The following is a 22421-nucleotide window of genomic DNA, read 5'->3' as shown; positions in this document are numbered from 1 at the left end:
TCCTATTGCTAACTCTGCTGTTTCATAAGTACCAACTTGATGCTATCTTCTATTAAAAGACTCCTTGGCCAGGAATGATTATCAGTCTGCATTAGGTCCAGGGGGGAAATTGACAAAGATCTGAAATACGATAGTTGGTGTCCAGCAATTGCCCTTCTTGTGAGAAGTCCAGGTAAAACTGAGAAAATTGCTGGACTGGGAAGATGAGAAAGGATTTACAGGTGACTTCTGGGTTTCTAGCTTGGAGACAAAAAATATGCCTTCTCCATATTAATTAATATTAATATAATAACGCCTTGTGAAGTGGGTTACTTTCTCAAATCCTGCTTGTGATTAACTTAGTTGGGGGAAAGAGAGAAATGTGTGAACACTCAATTCACTGAGGTGTAGATACATTCTAATCAAACACTCAGAGAATTAGTGATGAGTGTACCGATCATGGGTTTTATGTTGAGGTCAGGCTGTTCCCTTCTAAGTCTCTCTACACTGTGTAAAGCAGTGTTTGCTCAGATGTAGTCTGCCCTCAGAGGCTTTATTTCACAAACAGTTGTGGACTATTTTGAGGATGAGGATGACTGCACTGGGTGGACATGTGACCAGCACCATCTGCCTGGCTTCCCAGCTTTGGTTTCTTAGGCCTTTTTGAAACATTTTGTCTCTTGAATTCATTGTAGTCACTCTGTAACATCCATCCATCCATCCATCCATCCATCCATCCATCCATCCACCCATCCATCCATCCTTCCACCTCAACATACATACATACATACATACATACATATAGGTAGATAACACTATGTAATGTGTGATAGATGATCTACGAGTTAGTAGGTCTCAGGGGCTGGAGAGACGGCTCAGAGGCTATGTGCTACTCTTCCAGAGGACCCGAGGTTGGCTCCCAGCACCTGTTGGGAAGCTCAGTGTCTGTAGTGCCCAAACCAGGGAATCCAAGACCCCATTCTAGCCTCAGCAGCCACCTGCATTCATGTGCATATGCCAACACATATACGCATAATAAAAACAAAATGCATCTTTAAAAAATTGAAATTATAATAGATGGACGCATGTCTGTCTTAGTCAAAACTATGAAGGAAGCAGACATGTTGCAACTGAAACTGCTGGGCCTTGTGATCTAATAGTCAATGAAGTTTGACATTGTGCACCGTCACAACCATGTTTGTCTATGTTTCTGACACAGAGTTTTCATGAAGGCTTACTTTGAGAAGACTTTCTTTTGAGAACTAATTCAAATTTCTCTTTCTAAGCGAGATACAGCTACTTCATTAATTAGTAGCAATGGGGGTTTCTGCTTCTGCAGTGGGGTTTTTGGATTAAAAGAAGCCTGAGATGAAGGAATAGGGACTTCCAACATTCTCCACAAGAATCTCAGCAAAGGATCAGGCATGGAGCTTATTAAGAATACAGCCAAAAAAAAAAAAAATCTTTTTTTCTTTAGTTGGGCATGGTGGCTTGGGAAGCAGAGGCAGGTAGATCTGAGTTAGAGGCCAGTTTGGTTTCAAACAGTTCCAGGACAGCCAGGGCTACACAGAGAAACCCTGTCACAAAAAGAAAACAAAACAATACAGCAGCCCTTTACTAGGGAGACTTTGCAGATGTCTGAGGACAGGGATGGGCAAAAGAAAGTGAATGCTGGTAACGTTTCTGTATTTGTTTCCTATGCTTATTTATTGGGGCCACTGACTTGCCTTTTTAGGTGTCTGGCTTAAAGAGACAAATTTGACCAGACCTGATGTAGTAACTGAATTAGTTAGCCAGAAAATGCTGGGATGGGTTGCCTTAAAGTTTTTGAGACATCTGGGAGTGGGAAATGGGAAAAGGAACCACTAGGGGGCAGTTCTAGACTTTTTTTAATATTAATTTATTTATTATGTATACAATATTCTGTCTGTGTGTATGACTGCAGGCCAGAAGAGGGCAGCAGACCTCATTACAGATGGTTGTGAGCCACCATGTGGTTGCTGGGAATTGAACTCAGGACCTTTGGAAGAGCAGGCAATGCTCTTAACCTCTGAGCCATCTCTCCAGCCCCCTAGACTTTTTTTTTTTTTTTTTTGAGACAGGGTTTCTCTGTGGCTTTGGAGCCTGTCCTGGAACTAGCTCTCATAGACCAGGCTGGCCTTGAACTCCCAGAGATCCACCTGCCTCTGCCTCCCGAGTGCTGGGATTAAAGGCATGCGCCACCACCGCCTGGCTAGTTCTAGACTTTTTGAGAAGAGTTTTCAAGTAATCAATAGATCATCACTGGAACTGTACATTTGAACCCGGAGGGAACGAGTATGAAGGATCCTCTAAGAGGAGCACAAACAATGAGAAATATAACGCAGTTGGGAGCCCTGCTGAGAAAGGATGACAGACACAGGAGGGCTTGAGAGAAGCTCTGTAGGAGTACTTAGTGTGCAAGCCTCAGTACCAGAGTTCAAATCCCCAGCTGCCATGTAAAGAGATGTACATGCTTTATACATGCTGGAGTTCTGAGACTCCAACATTTCTGGGCAGAGACCAGTGGATCCTTGGAGCTTTCTGGCTAAGTCACCTAGACAAAATGGCAAGCTTCCAGTTTACCAGGTAAGCAAACAGACAGACGCAATAGAGGAAAAACCCTCAAGGCCCTCTAGTCTCTGTACAAGTGCACATGGAAGCATGCACCTATACACTCATGTGCATGTGCTACACACACACACACACACACACACACACACACACACACACGAGAAGCACTGAGACAAGGAGAATAAAATTATTTAGAGATATAGGGATTTATTCTCTAAATTGTGCTTGAAAATCTTCAGTACCTCAACTTGTAATAGCGGGACACATTCTCATCGTCCTAGACATGGTATACAATCAATTCAGAGATGTGTTGCATGGAAGGATCAACTCCAACACTTTTAAAAGGCAAGACAACTTTACCATGGCATTAGCCTTGGCAAGGCCTGTAAGTCACATTGCATTGGTTTAGTTCTTTGAAGAGACTCTTAATGATCCTTTAAAAGGCGCCTCAATAAAAATATTTAGGACATTTATAGACCATATTAAAACAGTCTTAGAAAATTATTTACAACTTTATGATAGTATAAACACATCAAACAAAATAAATCTGGATCTTGTACAAAAATATTCTAAAGTATAAATATGAATTAAACACTGAATAAAACAGTCACCCTATTTAGTGGACATGGCTTGTAAGAATATATTCCGGGTCTTAAAGTGGAAAATACAGCCACAAAATAATGTTCTCCTAGTCATTTGGGTTTTTAAATATTTCCATATTAATCACAAAGTTTCAAGTTGCACATCATAGAAGCTGTCATTTTACAAATACAAAGTTAGCAAACACCACCTTTCATAGACTGCTTGTATGGTTTGCTGGTAAAAAGGCAACAAAATAACACATTCATCAAAAGTTGATGTGCTGTGTGAAATATATAAACTGTAAATGTTTAAATCTCATCTGTAGTTGGGTGCTTGTAAAAAGAAAATCATCAAAGACATGCTGATACAGCATGCCTAGTCAATTTAACAGTAACATCCCACATTAAACTCTGTTTTCTCAAAAAAAACCCCACTGAATATGAATAATTATAAACAGAAAATGTTACAACTAATTAATATTGGTATAAATATCTTTGAAATAATGTAAGACACAAGACACATCTTCCAAGAGGTTCCATTTTCTGTGCAAAAAGTATACCTTACTAAGTATTTTTCCCCAGTGCCATAAAAGGCTACTTTGAAACATCATTATCTTATTATCTTATTAAATGATATTATTATCGTTTGTGCCTGGTGTACTAAGTTTGCATTTGGCCGGATGCTCATGTAAACTAAAAAGGTCTATGTGGAGCTTAGTAGTATTGACAGTTTTAGTTTTCTGTGAAGCTGTTAAGACGCTATTAAGACATGCACATATCTATTTAGCAACGTCATTCTTACGGAGGAAATTCACATTAGTTACATTTATCCCCCTGTACACAATCTGAACATCCATTTGGCTCCAAGTCCTCTCTGCTCTGGTCACTGGAGGAATTAGCATGGCGGTTAGCGGGTTACATAATCGTGGCGCCTCAGCAGAGCAACTCGCCAACTAAAAGTGGCCTGAAGACTTCTACTTTGCAACAGAATAAACACTGATTGCCGGACAATATTGAGTGGCCCATCTTTCTTCTGGAACATTGGTGCCAGTGAACAAACTCGTGGAAGAAGTTAGTCGTGGAACGAAGGGAGCATCACCTCGTCTTCATTGGCTCCATGTTCATAGCGAACAGTGGACAAGCCTGTCCAGCGGAAATGGGTTCTTTGCACGAGGAACCAAATGAGTCCGCTGATGAGCGCTAAGGCGCTGAGCACGGCAAACAGGATGGCTATGCCTCTGTAATCCGGGCCTGGAATCCAGTGCGACATTGTAAGAGAAATGCGACCGTTACCATTGTTTCTGATTCTATTCAGTAAACTGTGTGTAAGATAATAAATCCTGTACAGATTAAATATTGCTTCATAGCCGAGACAGAATTCCAAACCCACCATTAAACACCAAACTGCTTGCTTGCTTGATTGCTTGCTTCCTTCCTTCCTTCCTTCCTTCCTTCCTTCTTTCTTTCTTTCTTTCTTTCTTTCTTTCTTTCTTTCTTTCTTTTTCTTCCTCTCTCCCTCCCTCCCTCTCTTTCTTTCTCTTCCTTCCTTCCTCTCTCCCTCCCCCTTCTCTCTCCCTCCCCCTTTCTTTTCCTTCCTTTCTTTTTAAACTATAAATGATTTTCTTTACATCAAAATTCTTTTCATTGCTGAAAGATTTTTCTCCCAAAGAAATTAAAGACTTGCCATATTTCCTTTTGCTCAACACCCTCCTTAGGAGAATAGCTTAATGTGTATTATTGCACTTTCTACCCTCCCTTCCCTATGGGGTGGATGTCAGGGCTTTGCACATGCTAAGGCAAGCTCCCCACCAAACTACATCCTTACCACTCGCTCAGGATTTCAAATGTCATCCTTATGCTGTCAACCCATCTCCCTCGTGTATTCAGCTGCAGACTGGATGTTCCCATATAGATTTCCATATCCCAAACTCAAAATGGCCAAGACCAGAACTGTCATTTTTATCATACCAGTGCTGTCCCCTCTCCCCACAAAAGCTCTAGTTGCTTCCCGAAATGCAAACTGCAAAGAGCCAGGGACCCCGGACCATTGCTTACAGCCCTACTAAGAAGGGTCTGTCTGCCTAGCATCCCGCTCTTCCTTGAGCTTCAGTGCTCCTTCTGCTATTGGATTCGCTCCACCTGGTTCCTCTCTGCTGTGTCTGTCTCTTGAACTTGCTCGTTTCACCTTCCTGAGCTCAGCCTCAGCGCCTCCACTAGAGACGCCTTCCTAGAAAGTATATAATAGCCACCCACCTAGTTTTCAGCACACAGAGTTTCTAACTGTTATTGCCCTCTCTTTGTATTTCTTACAAAAGAAAAACCAAAAATCTTGACTTGTTTGTCACAAATCCACCTTCCTCTTGATGACATGTAGCTGGTCTGCCTTGTTCGGGTGCATGTCAGCATGCAAAACATGCAAAGGAGGGTGGTGCACGTCAATGCATGTATAAACATACCATTTACTGCAATTGGAGTTCTACCTTTAATATTTAAAGCACCCACATGAAAAGCCTATGCCAGCAGTTTTAGAATGTTAATATAAGGTTCAGAGCCTTTGCTCCATAAATGAAGCTCAATAATATTTTTATGGTTCTTTTACATATCAATTCATGACAAACTAAACTCCAAGTCTCAGTCTTATACAGCTACCATGAGCACTTTAAGCAGTTAGAGCTAGTTTTAGATGGTCTTGAAATTCTTTTTGGCCAGGTGTAGTGGCGCGCACGCCTTTAATCCCTGACCTTGGCAGGCAGAGGCAGGTGGATACCTGTGAGTTTGAGGGCAGCCTGGCCTCCACAGTGAGATTCCAGGACAGACAGGGCTACATAGTGAGAACCTGTCTTGGAAAAAAAATCCCAAAACAATAAAATAAAATAAAATTTATTATTAAAGTTTTATGGGACCAGAGAAAGACGCAAACTAGCTATGGTCGTTTGAATGAGAAATATTTCCAGAAGACTGGTGAATTGGGATGCTTGGTTCCAGTTTGTCCCCCTGTTTGGGGAAGTTAAGTAACCTTTAGTAGCTGGCACCTAGCTGGAGGAAGTACACCACAGCTAGCAGGAAGGCTTGAGGGTTTACGGCCCTGCCCCATTCCTGCTTGCTCTCTTTGCTTCCTGTGTGTGGATGGCAATGGAATCATCCAAACTTCCTGCTCCCACTGCCACACCTGCCTGTTACCATGCCTTTCCCAGCATCTGGGGCTCTATCTTCCTGCTCAAGCCAAAAGAAAGCCTTTCTTCCAGAAGCTGCTTCTGTAAGCAGCAACAGGAAACCAGCAGTAACTAAAACACTAGCCACAAAAGCAGACCTTTAAGCTTTTACACGGGGAAAATACAGAATAAAATACATTGTAAGGACATACTCAAAGGAATTTCCTCCCCAAGTCTATGGCAGTTTCCATTTTTAGTTAGGAGAGACTTATATAGAATTTAGGTTAATAGCTTTATCTTAGAATTCTAGATGTATTATACATTTATATATAATCTCTGTGATTTAATGATATTTGAGATATGCTTTATAAATACTTAAAATTATGTGGAAAAAACCCAAGTACATAGATGGGCTGTTTACTTATTTATTTACTCATTGGCAGCAATGAGTGAACCTGGACTTGATGCTCACTAAGTAAGGGCTCTCCCACTGAGCTGCAAGAACATCCCTGTATTTATTCCTTAGCCTGTTCTGCTCACTGTTCCCTTAAGGACAGGTTGCATACTTACTCAGAGGAACTTTGCAGACAACTCTTGCATAACCACGTGAGCATTCAACTTTTTTCCAGGTTTCATTTGAAGCTATTAAAATGCTACATTTTCCATCATCGTTGTTACTTTTATTTCCCCAGTTGATAAATGTCACATCTAATCCATCTAGCCAATTCCAAGACTGATCTAAAGAAGGATAATAAATGTAATTATATTTATGGCTACTAATTACAAAGCTTTAAAAAAAAGCATGAGGTTGAAATAACTTGTTTTCTCAGCATGGTGTTGTTTAATTAATTATTTTTTTAAATGTATGAGTGCTCTACATGTATGCTTGCATGCCAGAAAAGGGCGTTAGATCTTATTATAGATGGTTATAATCCACCAAGTGGTTGCTAGGAATTGAACTCAGGACCTCTGGAAGAGTAGCTGGTGCTCTTAACTGCTGAGCCATCTCTCCAGCCCCATGGTGCTGTTTTATATGATGCTATTGTTTAAAAATAAAGCTCATAGGCTGTAGAGATAGCCCATTCAGTAGAGCGTTTGCCATGAGAGCACAAGGACATGAGTCTGAGCCCTTAGACACCACGTAAAGAAACCAGACACCGTGGCACACGCCTATAAACCCAGTGGTGAGGTACAGACAGGACCCCTGGGCTTTGTTCGCCGGTCATTCTAGTTGAATCAGTGAGCACTAGGCTCAGTGAAAAATGCTATCTCAAATAATACGGTGGGGGAGCAACTGAGAAAGATATCTGATGTTGACCTCTGACCTACACACACAGGCATACATATGTGCATATAAACATAAATAAGGTAGAGAGAAATTCAGGAAGCTACCTGACAGTGAACTCTAGCCGCCGCACACATGTATACACATTTATCTATACAAATACATATATATATATATATATATATATATATATATATATATATATATACACACACACAAATGAACAAAGATACACCCAATGAAATTCATTAGAAATTAGCAAAGGCTTTTAAGTCTTAGTAGTCGATGCGGCCACTAACAGAAGGTCTTCGTTTCTAAAATGATGCACTTTTATTCTTTTAAATTAGGTGTAGGTGTGTGTTTCTGTGCACGTGAGCGCAGCATCTGTGGATGCAGCTCCCCCAGGTGCTGGAGTCACAGACAGTTGTGAGACAACCGATGTGGGTACTGGAGAAAACCCTAGGGTCCTCTGGGAAGCTGCAAGTGCTCTTAGCCACTAAGCCACTTCTCTGGCCCCCATTTTCATCCATATAGAGTGTTCTATTAGACACCCAAACATGTGTTTTGATAAAGGTACAGAGTGCTTGCTTGCGATAAATACATTTAGGGACCACAAGGGCTCAGGATCACCCCACCCCATTATTGTTTTTCAGCGTATGATAAGTGTGTAAACACCATTAATATTTCATTTAGACAGCTACTATTGAATCCATTCATTTTTTTGGAAAATGGCTTGATACTTTAGAGTTGACATTTATTTTAATTATTTAGTAGTCAATTTTACATAACGTTTGAAATAGATTACCAAATTTATACACTTAATTCATTTTTTATCAATTCCAGCTTCATCTTCATCAAACCCTGTATCTGTTCTTTACTAAAAAATTCTCCCACAAACTCCTGTTAGATTTAACTGAGCTTATTGGAAAAAATAGACTCGTAAGACTTAATTTTTAACAATGGTGAAAATATGGAGTGTTGGAAAGCAGGCGTGGCCACCATGCCCAACTTTAGAACTTTGCACACACACAAACACAAACACACACGTCACTTACCGAGTGAATGCTGAGATAGTCCAAGCCAAACTCTCATAGTTATATTATAATTCTCCCTCATCAACCTGCTCACGAATTTATTCTCATTTTCATCTGCTATCGTGACAAGAGTTGCAGAATGATCTGTTGAAAGGAAACAAATTGTATCTAATTAACTCCATGTGAACCATGTAAAGCAAGGGTTTTATTCTGAACTAGCCCATTTGGAAAAAAAAACAGTATTTATTGTGAACAAGACCACTGAGAAATTCAAGCTTCATTCAGAGACTCTCTTTAAACTTTTGGTATTAGTGTCAAAAATTAAAGGTGCTTCCACCAAAGCACCTATTTTCTTTCCAAAGAAATCAGAAATATTTTTAAATGCATAAAGAAATTTCGTAATTTTGAAAGCATATATCTGGCAATATTTTTTTTTTTTTGGTTCTGGGAGTGCCAAATCAGTGAGACCCTTGTGTTTGAGCAGCTGGCTGTAATAACTGGAGCTTGTGACTGTACGAGTATATGCTACCTGTATATTTCTAAGTCTCGCCTCAAAAAGTATTTTTGTGTAGCTTGGATTTAAACTTGCTTATGCTCGAAAAAGAATTCAAAGAAGCCTGGCTTGTGACCTGAGAGAGCATCTACTTTCCTTTCACCATATCGCCCACAGAAATGTGGTTGGTCACAACCCTCATAAGTTCCTAAAGATGACATGGGGGTGAAGAAGTGAATACTCTTTAAGCTTAGTATGTTTCTAAACACATACAGAAAACAGTGTTAAAAGTTATGTCAAACAGAATAGAAATAAATAATAAGTAGGCTAGGAAATTCTTCCTAAAAGGAAAGAAAGCCTTCGCCCCTGTATTGACTGTGTTTAACATCATGCAGTCCAGGAGATAATATCAAAATTATTATCACCTTTTTACAGAGCAGGAAGCTGAGAGTCAAGAAGATGCAGTAATTTCTTTGGGCTTACAGAGTCAGCCAGCTCAAGAACTTAAAAAGGTTTAACTGAAACCTTTGAAAAAAGAATGTTTCTGAGTTGACCGTTTTCAGGGCTCTGTGCTATATGCACACACTTTATGCCATTCCTATGATGCCCCCAAGCGTCCCAGACTCCCAGGTTTCCATTCCCATTGGTTAGAGCAGAGAAACCATTGTGTAACTTCCACGGTGTCAGTGAGCTACTCATGAGACCGAGAGTCAGGAAATGAACTCAGCCTGTCTGCCTCAAGAGCTTAAACATCTAACCTGCCCTCACGCTACATGTACAGCCAATGTTCTCATTTTCCCCTTAGGAGGAAGAGGCACAGACACATATGTAAATGCGTAGATCTATCTTGTAATAGTTCTCATCATGTTTAGACAGGTGGAGCTTACCGAGGTTCTCACACAACGTTCCTGTTATGTAGTTAAGCAGTGACTAAAATGTTTCCTAACCAGCCAACTGCCTCCACAATAGTTAGCAAAATAAATGAGCTAAATGCCATCTGCCTGGGTACATAGTGCCCCGAGGATAAAATGAAGTAGTTCTGATTTTTGAAATACCATAGGTGGCTTTCTTAGAAGTCATGTTACATTCTCACTGGAGGCAATGACTGGGAGGCGGTCAATCAATGCTGCTTTTCTTCTGAAATGACTAAAGTCCTGTCCCTTATTTAGGTTCTGAGGATCTGGGACAAGCCTATTCAGAATGGATGGACAACTTATGCTCAGTTGATTTTAGTGCCCTCTTTAGTATCAGCTTAATATTAAAAACTCAGTAACAGATTACAGAGTCAATTATATGTTGCTCTTTAAACCTCCTTTTCTAAGGGTCTTGAAGTATATTTAAGCCGGTTTCATTTGTTGTCTCTGCTACTTGATGTTAATAGATCACTTAGCATTTTAACTTTTTTTCTACTTTTTACTTTCAATATGTTTACTCTCACTTTGACGTTTGTTTGTTTTTGAGACAGGGTTTTTCTGTGTAGCCCTGGCTGTCCTGGAACTCGGTAGACCAGGTTGGCCTCGAACTCATAAAGACCCACCTGCCTCCTGAGTGTTGGGGGAGCACGCCACCACCACCCAACTTTTTACTTAGGTTTAACATTTAAATCCTAGGATGTTAACTGTAAAGGAAAGCCATGATCCTTGAGAGAGGCTTATCAGTAGGCAGGGCTGCCCCAAGCAGGGTCCCAGCACACTGAATGAGGGTATCTTTGCTCTCTTTCTTGGAGGCCTCATCCACATACTTCTGGTAATAAGCCACCAGAGCTTTGGAGATGGACTGTCGGATAGCATAAATTTGGGACGCATGACCCTTCACACGGACCCAAATATCCACATCAGCAAATTGCTCCTTGACCAGAAGCAGAACGGGGTCCAGGAACTGGTACTGCAGCGTGTGTGGCTCGATCATCTCCAGGGGATGTCCGGTCACCTAGATGAGCCCGTTTCCCCTTTTGCAGTGTGCCATGGCTGTGGCTGCTTGTGTCTGAAGGCCTGCAGAGACTACAGCTGACCCTTGGATAACACAGCGGCAAGTATGAGCTCTTCACCGCATGGCCACGGCGCTGCCACCGGGAAAGGAAAGCTCAGGGCTGCCCTGGCTGATTTTCAGGGTCTGCCTTTATTTATTTATTTTTAAACCTTTCCCTATGTGTATGGGAACCAGCTGGTCTCATGTAACCCAGGCTGGCCTAGACTATGTCGCTGAAGGATGACCTTTAATTTCTGATTCTCAGACCTCATAGGTATGGGCATTATAGGCATGCACCACCAGTACATGTGGTCCTGGGGATCAGACCCAGGGGGTTAGTGTGGATACGCTAAATGAGCCATATCCTCTGTCTACAGTAATCATTTTTAATAACGATTGCAATATTCCATTTGAGCTCATATGCATAAAATACTTAACTATTTCCCTACTACTGGACAATATGGTGATAATGCTACTATAAAACAAAAATGCTTTTAAAACACTGTTTAAGGTATAGAAATTCCCCCCTTTATTTCCTTAAGAAAGAAATTCTGAAGAGCTAAATTATTCAAAAGAAAACAAGTGAATTTTTAACTTACCAAGTTCCTGACACAATTGTTTGGCCTCGGAGAAGCTGTACAATGCCTGCTCCGCTGAGTAACAGTGATCCCTATACTGGACCCACTGGGAACCATTCCTTTTGGCCACTGGACATTTTGATGAGTCTGCACGTTGGGACAGCTCTTTAGCTGTGAAAAATGTTAGACACAGCTGTCATAACGCACAGAGGAAGGTCAATGTTTCCCTCAAATCTCATTCAATGTTCCTACATGAAACCTGCGCTTTGGATAAGCAGCCTGTAACTCAATACATACAATCCATACATACAATCCATACACCAGTGAAAGCCATTGTCTGGGTCTACAGATACTTTCTGGTTAGCTGTTTGGAATTCCATTTCCAAACCTCCATGGTAGATGAGGTAAAAGCTTCTCCCTGATGATGGAGTTCAACTAAGCATAAGCAGACACACAGACTGGGAAAGGAAGAAAACACAGGCTTTGGTAGGCCTGTTAGGACTCTGAACCAACAATTAAGTTTTGTTCCCTTGGCTTTCCTTTTGTTGTGAAAATGGAAACCAACATTTGTTTAGATACATAAAGATTGACTTTAAAAGTTGCAGCCACAGGTTAAAAAAATTGGCAATTTGTCAGTCTCTTTCAAAGCAAAAGATATTATATTTTCAAGCTCTTAAAAGTTCTTCTGGTTTCTCCTTACCCTGTTTTATTGGTGTCTTAGCTGTGCTGAGTAATGCTAGAAGCCCATGGAGGAAGGTTGGGTCCCTTGGAGCTCGTGATTAATTCCCTTTCAAGAGCACAGAGCTGGAAAGAGGCTAAACAAGGATCATCTGAGTCAAATTTCTGACCTTGTCCCAGGTGGTGAGCTCAGTCCCGACTTCAGCTTCACCATGCATTCTGCACCCTTAAAAGCTCCCTGTGGGTTCTGCAGGTCACAGGGGTAGGTGGGTGGGGGGAACTTTTCTTATTTGTGGCTTCTGTGATTCCAGAAAAAAAATGGCTTCTGCCATTTCCTTTATCAAGAACCTTAGGTTGACTTGTCCCTTCTGCTTCCGTCTTCTGTCAGGAGGCAGGACCAATTCTTTCCAATTTCAGTTGTTTGTCTTAGCCTTCCTATTTGAGTACCTCTGACCCCCAACCGTACTCCCCAGCCAGTCAGTTCAACGGCTGGAGGAGCGGGTGAGTTTCCAAACTGCTACTGACCGAATGAACACGACTGTTAAATTCCGCACTGGTGGAAGGACAGAGCTGCAACCAGCAAATTCGTGCCTTTACCACTTTGTGGAAGTAGCTGATGGGCCAAAGGGGTATTGCCCTGTGTTTGTGGGCACAGCTGTGTGGTGCTTTAGTAGATGGTCACCCATCAGCACTATAGGGCATATGGCCTCTTAACATCTCACACTGCTAACCTTGTTGGTTTCTAGAACTATCTGCAGCTGGGCTGCCTTGTGTTGCAGACATTCCTTCCCTTCCTGATCTTTATAAAGCTGTGTTTCCAATGCTTGGATTTTTTTTAAGGGCTTGCATTGTTATAAGTTTGTTATTGTCTTTTTTCTTGTTGTTTGACACTGAGAATCCAATACAGGGTCTCTCAAGTGCTAGACAAGCACTTAAACCCTGATCTACATTCCAGCCCTGCTGGGTTCCTGGTCAGGGAAAGAACATTATTTAATGGATTTTGAAACGTTATCTCATGTAGCTCACGTAGGTTCAAGATGAGCTGGAACTTTTCATCCTACAAAGTCCAACTCCCAAAGGATTGAATTCTATTATAGGCATGCATCACCAGGTCCAGTTTATAAGAGCTGGGACAGGACCTGTGCTCTCTGTATGCTAGGTAAACGGTCTACAGAGTTAGCTACCATGTACAGCCTCTGGCCCCATTTTTCATGCTACCAGGAAACATACCATCACCTTAACCTTGCTTGTTTGTTCTCTGTTTTATTTTGAAACAGGGTTTTGTTTCTCTAGCTTGAGGCTACCCGATAGAACACTACGCAGCCCCGACACGCTCTGAGCTCACTTTTTTCCTCCTGAGTGCTAGGTTACATGTGTGAACCAGCACACACACCATCATCTTCATCATGGTTCAGGGTGCACTTCAGTGGCATAAGCCTACTCACGGCACAGCAGTCACTACTACCCAACTGCAGAATGTTTTCATCTTGCCAAACTGACACTGTACCCAGTACCTGTCTAGACCTCACCCTCTCTAGATCCTAAGAGACTAGCTTAGATATCCAGCTATGTGAGCTTGAGGATTGGCGGTACTTCATATAAGGAAAATTATATAGAATTTTCCTTTTTCTCACCAGCTTATTTTGCTTAGCATATTATCTTCAAGATCTAGCCATATGTTAGCATTTCCTTCCCTTTTAAGGTTAAGTGTACTCCCGTGTGTGTTTTACACATGCATATCTTTACACATTTTTACACACATACATTCTACTTAGCCACTCATTTATTGGAAGATGCCTGGGTCCTCTCTGCCTTTGGCTGTTATGAATCATGCTGCTATGAAGGTGGCTGTACAAATATCAGTTTGAGTATCTGGTTTTAGCTCTTTTTAGTCTAACCCTGGATGTGGACTTGCTGGGTCATACAATACTTTGTTTGCATTTTGAATGGCCATTCCCCACCCTGTAACATCTCTTTTCTTGGATTTTTTCTGTCTCTGTGTATATCCCAACAGTTTTCTTAACATTTCCTTTCCTCCTATGTCTGAGAAGCTAGCTTTTGACGATGCCATTAAGGGAACACCACAGCCCTTGAGATCCATTTCTATGTGAAGCAAGAATCTTCAGATTCTAAAGGAAAATGTAGCAATAGAATGATGAATCTCCTTGGGAACAAATTCCCTGACAGATACACCAATTATACATCCATTCACAAAATATCAGAGTTTTTTTTTGTTTTGTTTTGTTTGTTTTTCAAGACAGGGTTTCTCTGCAGCTTTAGAGCCTGTCCTGGAGCTAGCTCTTGTAGACCAGGCTGGCCTCGAACTCACAGAGATCCGCCTGCCTCTGCCTCCCGAGTGCTGGGATTAAAGGCGTGCGCCACCACCGCCCGGCTTAGAGTTTTTTTTTTTTTTTTTTTTTTTTTTTTTTTTTTTTTTTTTATAGAATTTGCAGGCAAGCCTTATTTAAAACCTATAAATGTTCATTAGTAATGATGTGTGTACATTCATATCAAATTATAGTAAATACACAGTTGCTCACAATCAAGTCTTACATTTTGTAGGCTTGTAACAAATAGCACCATCCTTAACAGACAGGCATTTTTCATGTTTCCAAATTCCTTTCGGATTTAGGATGAGACAGTTTCCAGGAGACCCTTGGGTTTTCCATGGGATGTAGTCAAAGGCACTGCCATCGGCCCATTCGAAGCTTGATTCGCTTCCCTGTTTAAGAACAGTATGGATAACCTGAGCTCAGGCGTGTGACTTCAGAAAGAATATCAGAAGAACGCATGCATGGTAAGACATGAATGATAATGATTTTCTTATAAATATTGTAAGTTTAGGCCTAGCTATAATGCCAGAGATTTGCTTTTGATCCAGGAATTTGGAGCATTTGCTCTGACAGAATGTAAGCAGCACTTTAAATTTAGAAACAGAGTCATTATATTCTGTCTCTAGATTTACTTACTTAAAGACTGGATTTAGGAAAACACATGCAAATGGCTTCCATTTACCTCTTTACCATAATTCGAGATTTAGACTCCGATCGTCGTGTTGCTCTGAAATTTTTTTCCTGCTATTCTTTTCATTATTAGTGGTGCTGGGAAGTGAACCCAGAGAGCGCACACACGCTGGGCAAATACTTCACCACTGAGCTGTATCCTGGTCTCCAAAGCCGTTTTCTGAGTGCCATAGCTTTGTGGTTTGTGTCTGGCAACACTACAGAGGCCATCACACAGCAGAGGCTAGAAAAGGCAGCCTCTCCCCAAGGAGCTAGACATGAGGAAACTATTTTCAGCTTTTGCTTGAGTCCATAATCTTTTTTTTTTTTTTTTTTTTGAGAATTTCACAATTAAGGGCTGTATTTACATTATTTCCACCCCTGCCTATCCCGTCTCCAACTCCCTCTCAAACCCAAGAGGTCTGGACCATGTTAAGAATTGTGGTTGCCGGCTATATGTATTTTTGTGTTAAAATATGAAAGAAAATATTATTAGGTGATTTTTATTGATGAGATAGGATTGCAAATGGTAGATAATCCATTAACTACCGCGACAGATGTGCCATCAATACTGAAAGACTTTTCTGATTCTGTGCTATTTACTTCAAAGGACTTTTCCAACTGGTCCTTCCTAAACAAGCTCCAGGGACCAAGGATGGTGCTCAGATGTGGAACACAGGGGCTTGATCACTACACCCACAAAAGAAATAACCCCAAACCAAAAGACTACAAGAATTCGTTGAGTTATTAACCCACAGAACCCTTGGGATGGCCTGGACTGTGGAGGCTCAGAAATAGGAGCCTATTTCCAAGTTGACTTATCTCTAGTTCCTTCAAGGTTGTTGTGCTTCTATCTCAAACAAAGGTCTCACCTAGCCAGAGACCAAGAGAGCTCTGCTCTCTCAAGGTTATTGTCAATAGGTGTGGCTAACAGCCAGACCTTGTGCTCCAGGAAGAGAGAAGTAGATGTGTTCCTATCTCAAGCAAGAGTCTAAAGATCCATCTGAGGGTCCATTTCCATTACAGAGATAACTTTGGTTTCCGCCCAGGGAGTGGTTTGCCTACAGAATGTTTTGGTCTAGGGTTTGAGCAGGACTTGTTCTAGCACCTGGACATTTAACTGTAGTTGTAGCCCATGACCTTCAATTGGTCTGTTTATTTCCTTGCAGTTTTTTTTTTTTTTTTTGTCTTACTCCTACTTTTTTGGGTCAGGGACATTTAAATTAAATGCAGGCAAATTTCAGTACTCTCTAGAATTCCCTCCTGATACTATCCTATATGTTTCTCCATTTTATTATTTTCCTTCACATCTTCATATTCTTTACTATATTTCAAAATCCCCACGCCTCTACCCTGGCGAGAGGTATTTTTGTCAAGGCTGGTCCCTGACACTGGATATTAGCACTTTATAATTTTATTTATTCCATGCTGTAAAAGGTAAGAAACAACCAGGAATTAAACAGATATATTTTGAGTTAATATCTTATGCTAAAAATCTCCGATTTTCAAAGTCACAGCTTTTAAAAATCTCTGGAAACACAGTGAGACTTACATCATGACTCGAGAGCCCAACCCAGAGAGGGAATCCATCGCGGTTCACCACGTCTTCCAGGAAGAGCTGCTCGTTCAGGTTGTGAACACTTGCTAAATGTCCCCCACTTTGAGAGCACATGCTCAACGCTTGATACCATGTCACCTTTTTCTGAATAACATTATAGATGCCATCCTCATACGTAATGAACTCTGGCAGGGTACTATTGTGCTCTTGCTTGTAGTCGACTGTAACAACGAAAGCAAAAGGGGCCGCTAAGTGTAAATAGTTTCAAATGCATTACTTTGGACAAAATAACTTAACAGGTCAAACATAAACTTTGTTTTCCCTATTTCCACAGCACATATTAAGGCTCTTAAATACACACACACACACACACACACACACAGACACACACACAAGCTGTTGTGACATGATGGTAAATGATTAACCAAGTCAGACTGACGACTGTAAGGGACTCGGGGAGTCCGAAAGATGGACAAAAATTCAGGTCTGCAGTGTAGGGGACATGGGGCCCCACATCTGGTAAGCACTCGGCTTACCAGAGCAGGCTGCTACTACTCAAGTCTTCAAGCTGATAATAATTTACACACAATTTACATTTCAAAATAGGCTTATGTAAGGAATAGACAAGATTGAAAGACACGCGTTTTGCCTGGAGTGTCACATTCTGTGCCAACATTCTTTTTCTATAAAAGTTCGATCCCTCTTTCAAGACTCAATCAACTGCCACCTCCTAATTCTGATTGATCTTTTCATTTACCAAATAATCTAAGACTTTCTACAAGGATAAAAGAGTTAATGCTGTCTCAGCAGCAAGGGTTCCCTTCTGGAAGTGGAGACCAGGACATCAAGGGCCAGGGCTTTGCTCTCCTCTTCCAGTTTCTGTGGTTCCGCGTGTGAGCTAACTGTCACGGGAGCTAGCTCTCCAGACAGGCACGAGTCCCGCTAGTGGAACTAATGCCTTTACACCCTGTTTCCCTGGGGCGAGACCACTCTTCTCTTGCTTACTGTTGTGGTTTGAATATGAAATGTCCCCAGCTGATGACACTGGGGACGTTGTGGAGCCTTCAGGAGGCAGAGCCTCTCTGGAAGAAGTGGCTCACTGGGGTGGGCCTTGAGACTTGACCGCCCTGCTCTACTTCCTGCATACTTGCCGTTTCACGAGTGTGTGGCAGCGTGACCAGCCAGCCTCCTGCTCCGGCCATCATGCCCTCCCTGCCTGCTGCTATGTCTTACCCAACATATTCCCTGAGAACCACAAGCCCAAACAAACCCCTTCTCCCTTAAGTTGCCTTGTCAGGCTGTTCTAGCATTGGAAATAGAGAAGTGACTAAGACTCTCACCCATTTCGATTTTACAAGCAAAAATGCTGTGTTGGTAAAAATGAAGCGTTTCCTCGATAACATTGAAGGACTGAATATCCCAGAAGCCATCAGTACTCAGACCGGCCAAAAATTGATGGTTTTTCACAGCTGGTCTTCCCGCTCTCCAGTGTGCGTACGACAATGCAGTCTTATCAAACCACATCAAAGAGTTGTCTAGGAAAGAAACACATGTTTCTAGACTTAGAGTTAAATCAAGATTTCAGTTTCAATGTTAGTATTTCAGACTACTGATTTATTTCCTCCGTTCCTTACCTTCTAAAAGACTGTCAGGTTAATGATACCTTTTTAAAAAATGTCTTCTAATTGTAACAGGAAATCATGCTTGTTAACTTGAAAATGTAAATTATAAGCCGGGTGGTGGTGGCGCACGCCTTTAATCCCAGCACTCGGGAGGCAGAGGCAGGCGGATCTCTGTGAGTTCGAGGCTAACCTGGGCTACAAGAGCTAGTTCCGGGACAGTCTCCAAAAGCTACAGAAGAAACCCTGTCTTGAAAAAAAAAAAAACAAAAACAACAAAAAAGAAAATGTAAATTATAAATATGAAAAAATTAACTGGAATGCCACTCCTTCTTTTTTTTTGGGGGGGGGGGGTTCCGAGATAAGGTTTCTTTGTGGAGCTCTGGCTATCCTGAAATTTGCTCTGTAAAAACCAGATTGGCCTCGAACTTACAGAGATCTGCCTGCCTCTGCCTTCTGAGTGCTGGGTTTAAAGGCGTGCGCCACCACTGCTCAGCTAGAATTCCACTCTTTAGTAGCTTATTTGTTTCTTTCATCAACTATCTACTCTCCTTTCAACTGCAACATAAACAATCATAACTATTTTTAAAAATTCTTGATATCTTATAAAATTAGTGAAAGAAATTATTTTCTCTGGACACAACTGTGTATACTCCTGGGTGAAAGATTTTAACATTCTTCATTTCAATGTGGAGATCAGGTTTCTCAACAAACTGTGCTAAATAGTTGGATATTAACACATAAAATTATGAATGTGAGCTCTGTGCTGTTACCGCAATAAAAGAACTAACTCAGTCGGGTGGTAGTGGTGCACATCTTTAATCCCAGCATGTGGGAGGCAGGGGGATCTCTGTGAGTTTGAGGCCAGCTTGATCTACAGAGTGAGTTCCAGGACAGCCAGTGGTACAAAGAGAAACCCTGTTTCAAAAAACCAAAAATAATTTTTTTTTTGCTTCTGATAATACCATGACAAAATATGTAAGAGGATATAACTTAATTTTACTCTATTTTTAGACTAGCATATAAGGCAAAGGCTTCATTTTATGGCATCCTGATATATTCTGTCCCCCGGCATCATTCTTGTCGCTTCCCCTCCCCAGTCCCTTTCTGTTTTCACATTCTATGAATTCCATTCCCAGGGGGTACGATTCAAATATGTATGCCTGAGCTTGGTGTCCTCTGCACCGTACCATCATTTCCAGGGGAGCATGCACTGAGTGCCCTTACCCTTTCTTTCTTTCTTTCTTTCTTTCTTTCTTTCTTTCTTTCTTTCTTTCTTTCTTTCTTTCTTTGATTTATTTATTTATTATATGTACAGTATCTCAGTATTCTGTCTAAAGAGGGCACCAGATCTCAGTACAGATGGTTGTGAGCCACCATGTGGTTGCTGGGAATTGAACTCAAGACCTTTAGAAGAGCAGGCAGTGCTCTTAACCGCTGAGCCATCTCTCCAGCCCCGCCCTTACCCTTTCCCCTAGAAAACTTTTCACTTTTAGGAGTGCTTATACTTTTATACATATTCTCGCATCTTACATATCTACTTAAACAGACTGAACTCTGGGTAAAATGGTCTTCCTGGAAAGGCACAGGCATTCCCTGGACGTGTGCACTCTAGGGGAAACACAAGAGAGAACCTAACGAGGAGAGGAGAAACAGAGCGCGTGGCCTGCTGGGATCAGGCCGGGAGCTGCTTTTTCTCACGGATGTATTGCTTCCATGCTTGCTCTAAAGCAACTCTATCACTGCGTCCCACCTGGATTCTTCTCTTTTCTCTTTCCGGAGCTCAAGAGCCACGACTACTGCTAGAGTAGAGACGAGAAGAAATGCCAGACTCCTCCATGACATGCCTATAGACGGATTTCCCTCCCTAATAGCAAGGCCTCCGCGAATTTCAGGATACCTCTGATTTTCCTTCTAAATTGGTCTCATTTACTCTCTATGAGACACAGGTTTTAAGGTTTGTTCGTATCAGTGGTGTTTTGGAGACATGGTATTTAATCCAAATTTCAAATATCCTTCCCCACTCTTAGACTAAGAATCTTATCCTTCTGTTGCTTATTATACCCAAGATAATGCTATAAACCCAAAGGGGCAGCATCATTAGAAAAGTACCTTGTGTTTGTTTTTTCCACATAGTTATAACGGGAATGCAGATTGGGGATATATATGGAAGTGTGGTCATTTTTAATTAGTCTTGAGTTGCCAGAAGGAAGGGTGGAGATGGGAAATTACTTTCTACCATTTAAATCTAAGATTGGGGTAAGGGTATGCTTAGTGGCAGAGCAGAGACACAAAAGCTTTAGTGGTATTATTACACACCATGTTAAATACATAACACATGCTGGTTCATCAATAAAGATGTTCTTTAAAGAATTGCATTTTGAGTTGGACGATGGTGGGGCACACCTTTAGTTCCTGAACTTGGGAGGCAGAGGCAGGTGGAGTTCTGAGTTCAAGGCCCAGGTTAGTCTAGGACAGCTAGGGCTGTTTGCTAACAGAGAAAGCCACAGTCCCCGCTTACTTTCATAGGTTATCCCTAGCAAGACCCAGGAAGCAATATAATTGAAGTACAGAAGCTGTTCAACAACAAAGTCGTTCTCCTCTTCATTCCGAATACTCAGAATCTGGGCTTTTGAATCTGTCAAAACAAAAAGGCCAATTTTAGCAATTACTTTGTACAGAATACTTTGTCTTCCCTTGAAAGAGTCAGGAAGTCCTACTTCCCAGATGCAGCTACCCTGAACTGGCCATCAGCTAAGGTGGCAGGCTGTGCGGTGTTCACACATTCTGATGTCCATCTGGCCCCCACAGGACACAGGGATCTGGTAGCGGAGCTGAGAACATAAGATGCCCACTTTTCTTTCCGTTCATTTAACTGTCACTTTCCAAAGGGCACAAATCCACACAGTATTAATGGGATATTGTTAAAGACTACTCAGTAATAATGCTTCTTTAGTATAGTTTTAATTATTGAAAATAGATTACTTTTTCTTCATACAGTATATCCTAAGTATGGTACCCTCCTCTACTCCCCCAGTTCCTCTCCACCAGCCCTTCCACCTGGATTCACCACATTTTCATTAGAAAATAAACAGGCATCTAAGGGATAAGAATAAAATAAGCCATAATATGACTTAAACAAACAGAAAGGAAAGAACCCAAGAAAAGGCACAAGAAGCAGATATAGATGCAGAGAGCCGTTCATGCACATGTTCAGGAATGCCAGAGAAACACAAGACCAGAGATCATAATGTATATACAAGGCTGGAGAGATGGCTCAGAGGTTAAGAGCATTCCCTGCTCTTCCAAAGGTTCTGAGTTCAATTCCCAGCAACCACATGGTGGCTCACAGCCATCTGCAATGGGGTCTGGTGCCCTCTTCTGGCCTGCAGGCACACACAAACAGAATATTGCATACATAATAAATAAATAAATAAATAAATAAATAAATAAATAAATAAATAAATAGGCTTGTAGGGCCAAAATAACAATAAGAAATAAAAAGATAAAATAAGCAATAACTAAAAAGGAATAAAGAGGAAAAGCCCTGCCATGACATTATAAGGCAAGAAACCTCCAAAGATGCTACTGAATCTGTTTGCTATTGTCCATCCACTGCTGGGCACACAGTTTACCCTTAAGAGTCATTTCCCCAGTGACTCTGAAGGGACACCAGCCTACTCAAGCATGTGGCTCTGGCAGGCCTTGCCCCTTACCCCTATTCCCTCTGCCTTGCTTAAAACCATTAGATTATATTTCTAAAACTGGTCATTTATTTGGGTCACTTATTCCTCCTGAGGCTGTCTACCAAGTCTAGCTATCAAAGTATTGGAATCCAGCAATCAGAAGCCCCCTTTGACTTACCTAATTAACATGACCAATTACAATTAAACACCTCATCC

The 22421-nt window shown here is 41.4% G+C and overlaps 1 protein-coding gene across 1 annotated transcript in view; it reads right to left on the bottom strand.

The window, feature by feature from the left end:
• Positions 1-2808: 2808 nt before the first annotated feature.
• The window catches only part of Ly75 (lymphocyte antigen 75), an 85582-nt gene continuing 65969 nt past the window's right edge, over positions 2809-22421 (bottom strand). Inside the window, exons 28-35 of the mRNA XM_038336391.1 lie at positions 21041-21157; positions 18241-18435; positions 16895-17121; positions 14894-15062; positions 11684-11833; positions 8645-8767; positions 6875-7042; positions 2809-4403 (exon numbers count right to left, since the gene is read on the bottom strand). Of these exons, the coding sequence (XP_038192319.1) occupies positions 4225-4403; positions 6875-7042; positions 8645-8767; positions 11684-11833; positions 14894-15062; positions 16895-17121; positions 18241-18435; positions 21041-21157 (1328 nt within the window). The 3' untranslated portion in view covers positions 2809-4224. The remainder of the gene's footprint in view (positions 4404-6874; positions 7043-8644; positions 8768-11683; positions 11834-14893; positions 15063-16894; positions 17122-18240; positions 18436-21040; positions 21158-22421) is intronic.

This window comes from Arvicola amphibius, chromosome 7 (genome assembly GCF_903992535.2).
Source record: "Arvicola amphibius chromosome 7, mArvAmp1.2, whole genome shotgun sequence".
NCBI lineage: Eukaryota > Metazoa > Chordata > Mammalia > Rodentia > Cricetidae > Arvicola > Arvicola amphibius.
The sequence above is the reverse complement of the archived record's forward strand: the minus strand, read 5'-3'. Positions and strand labels throughout refer to the sequence as shown.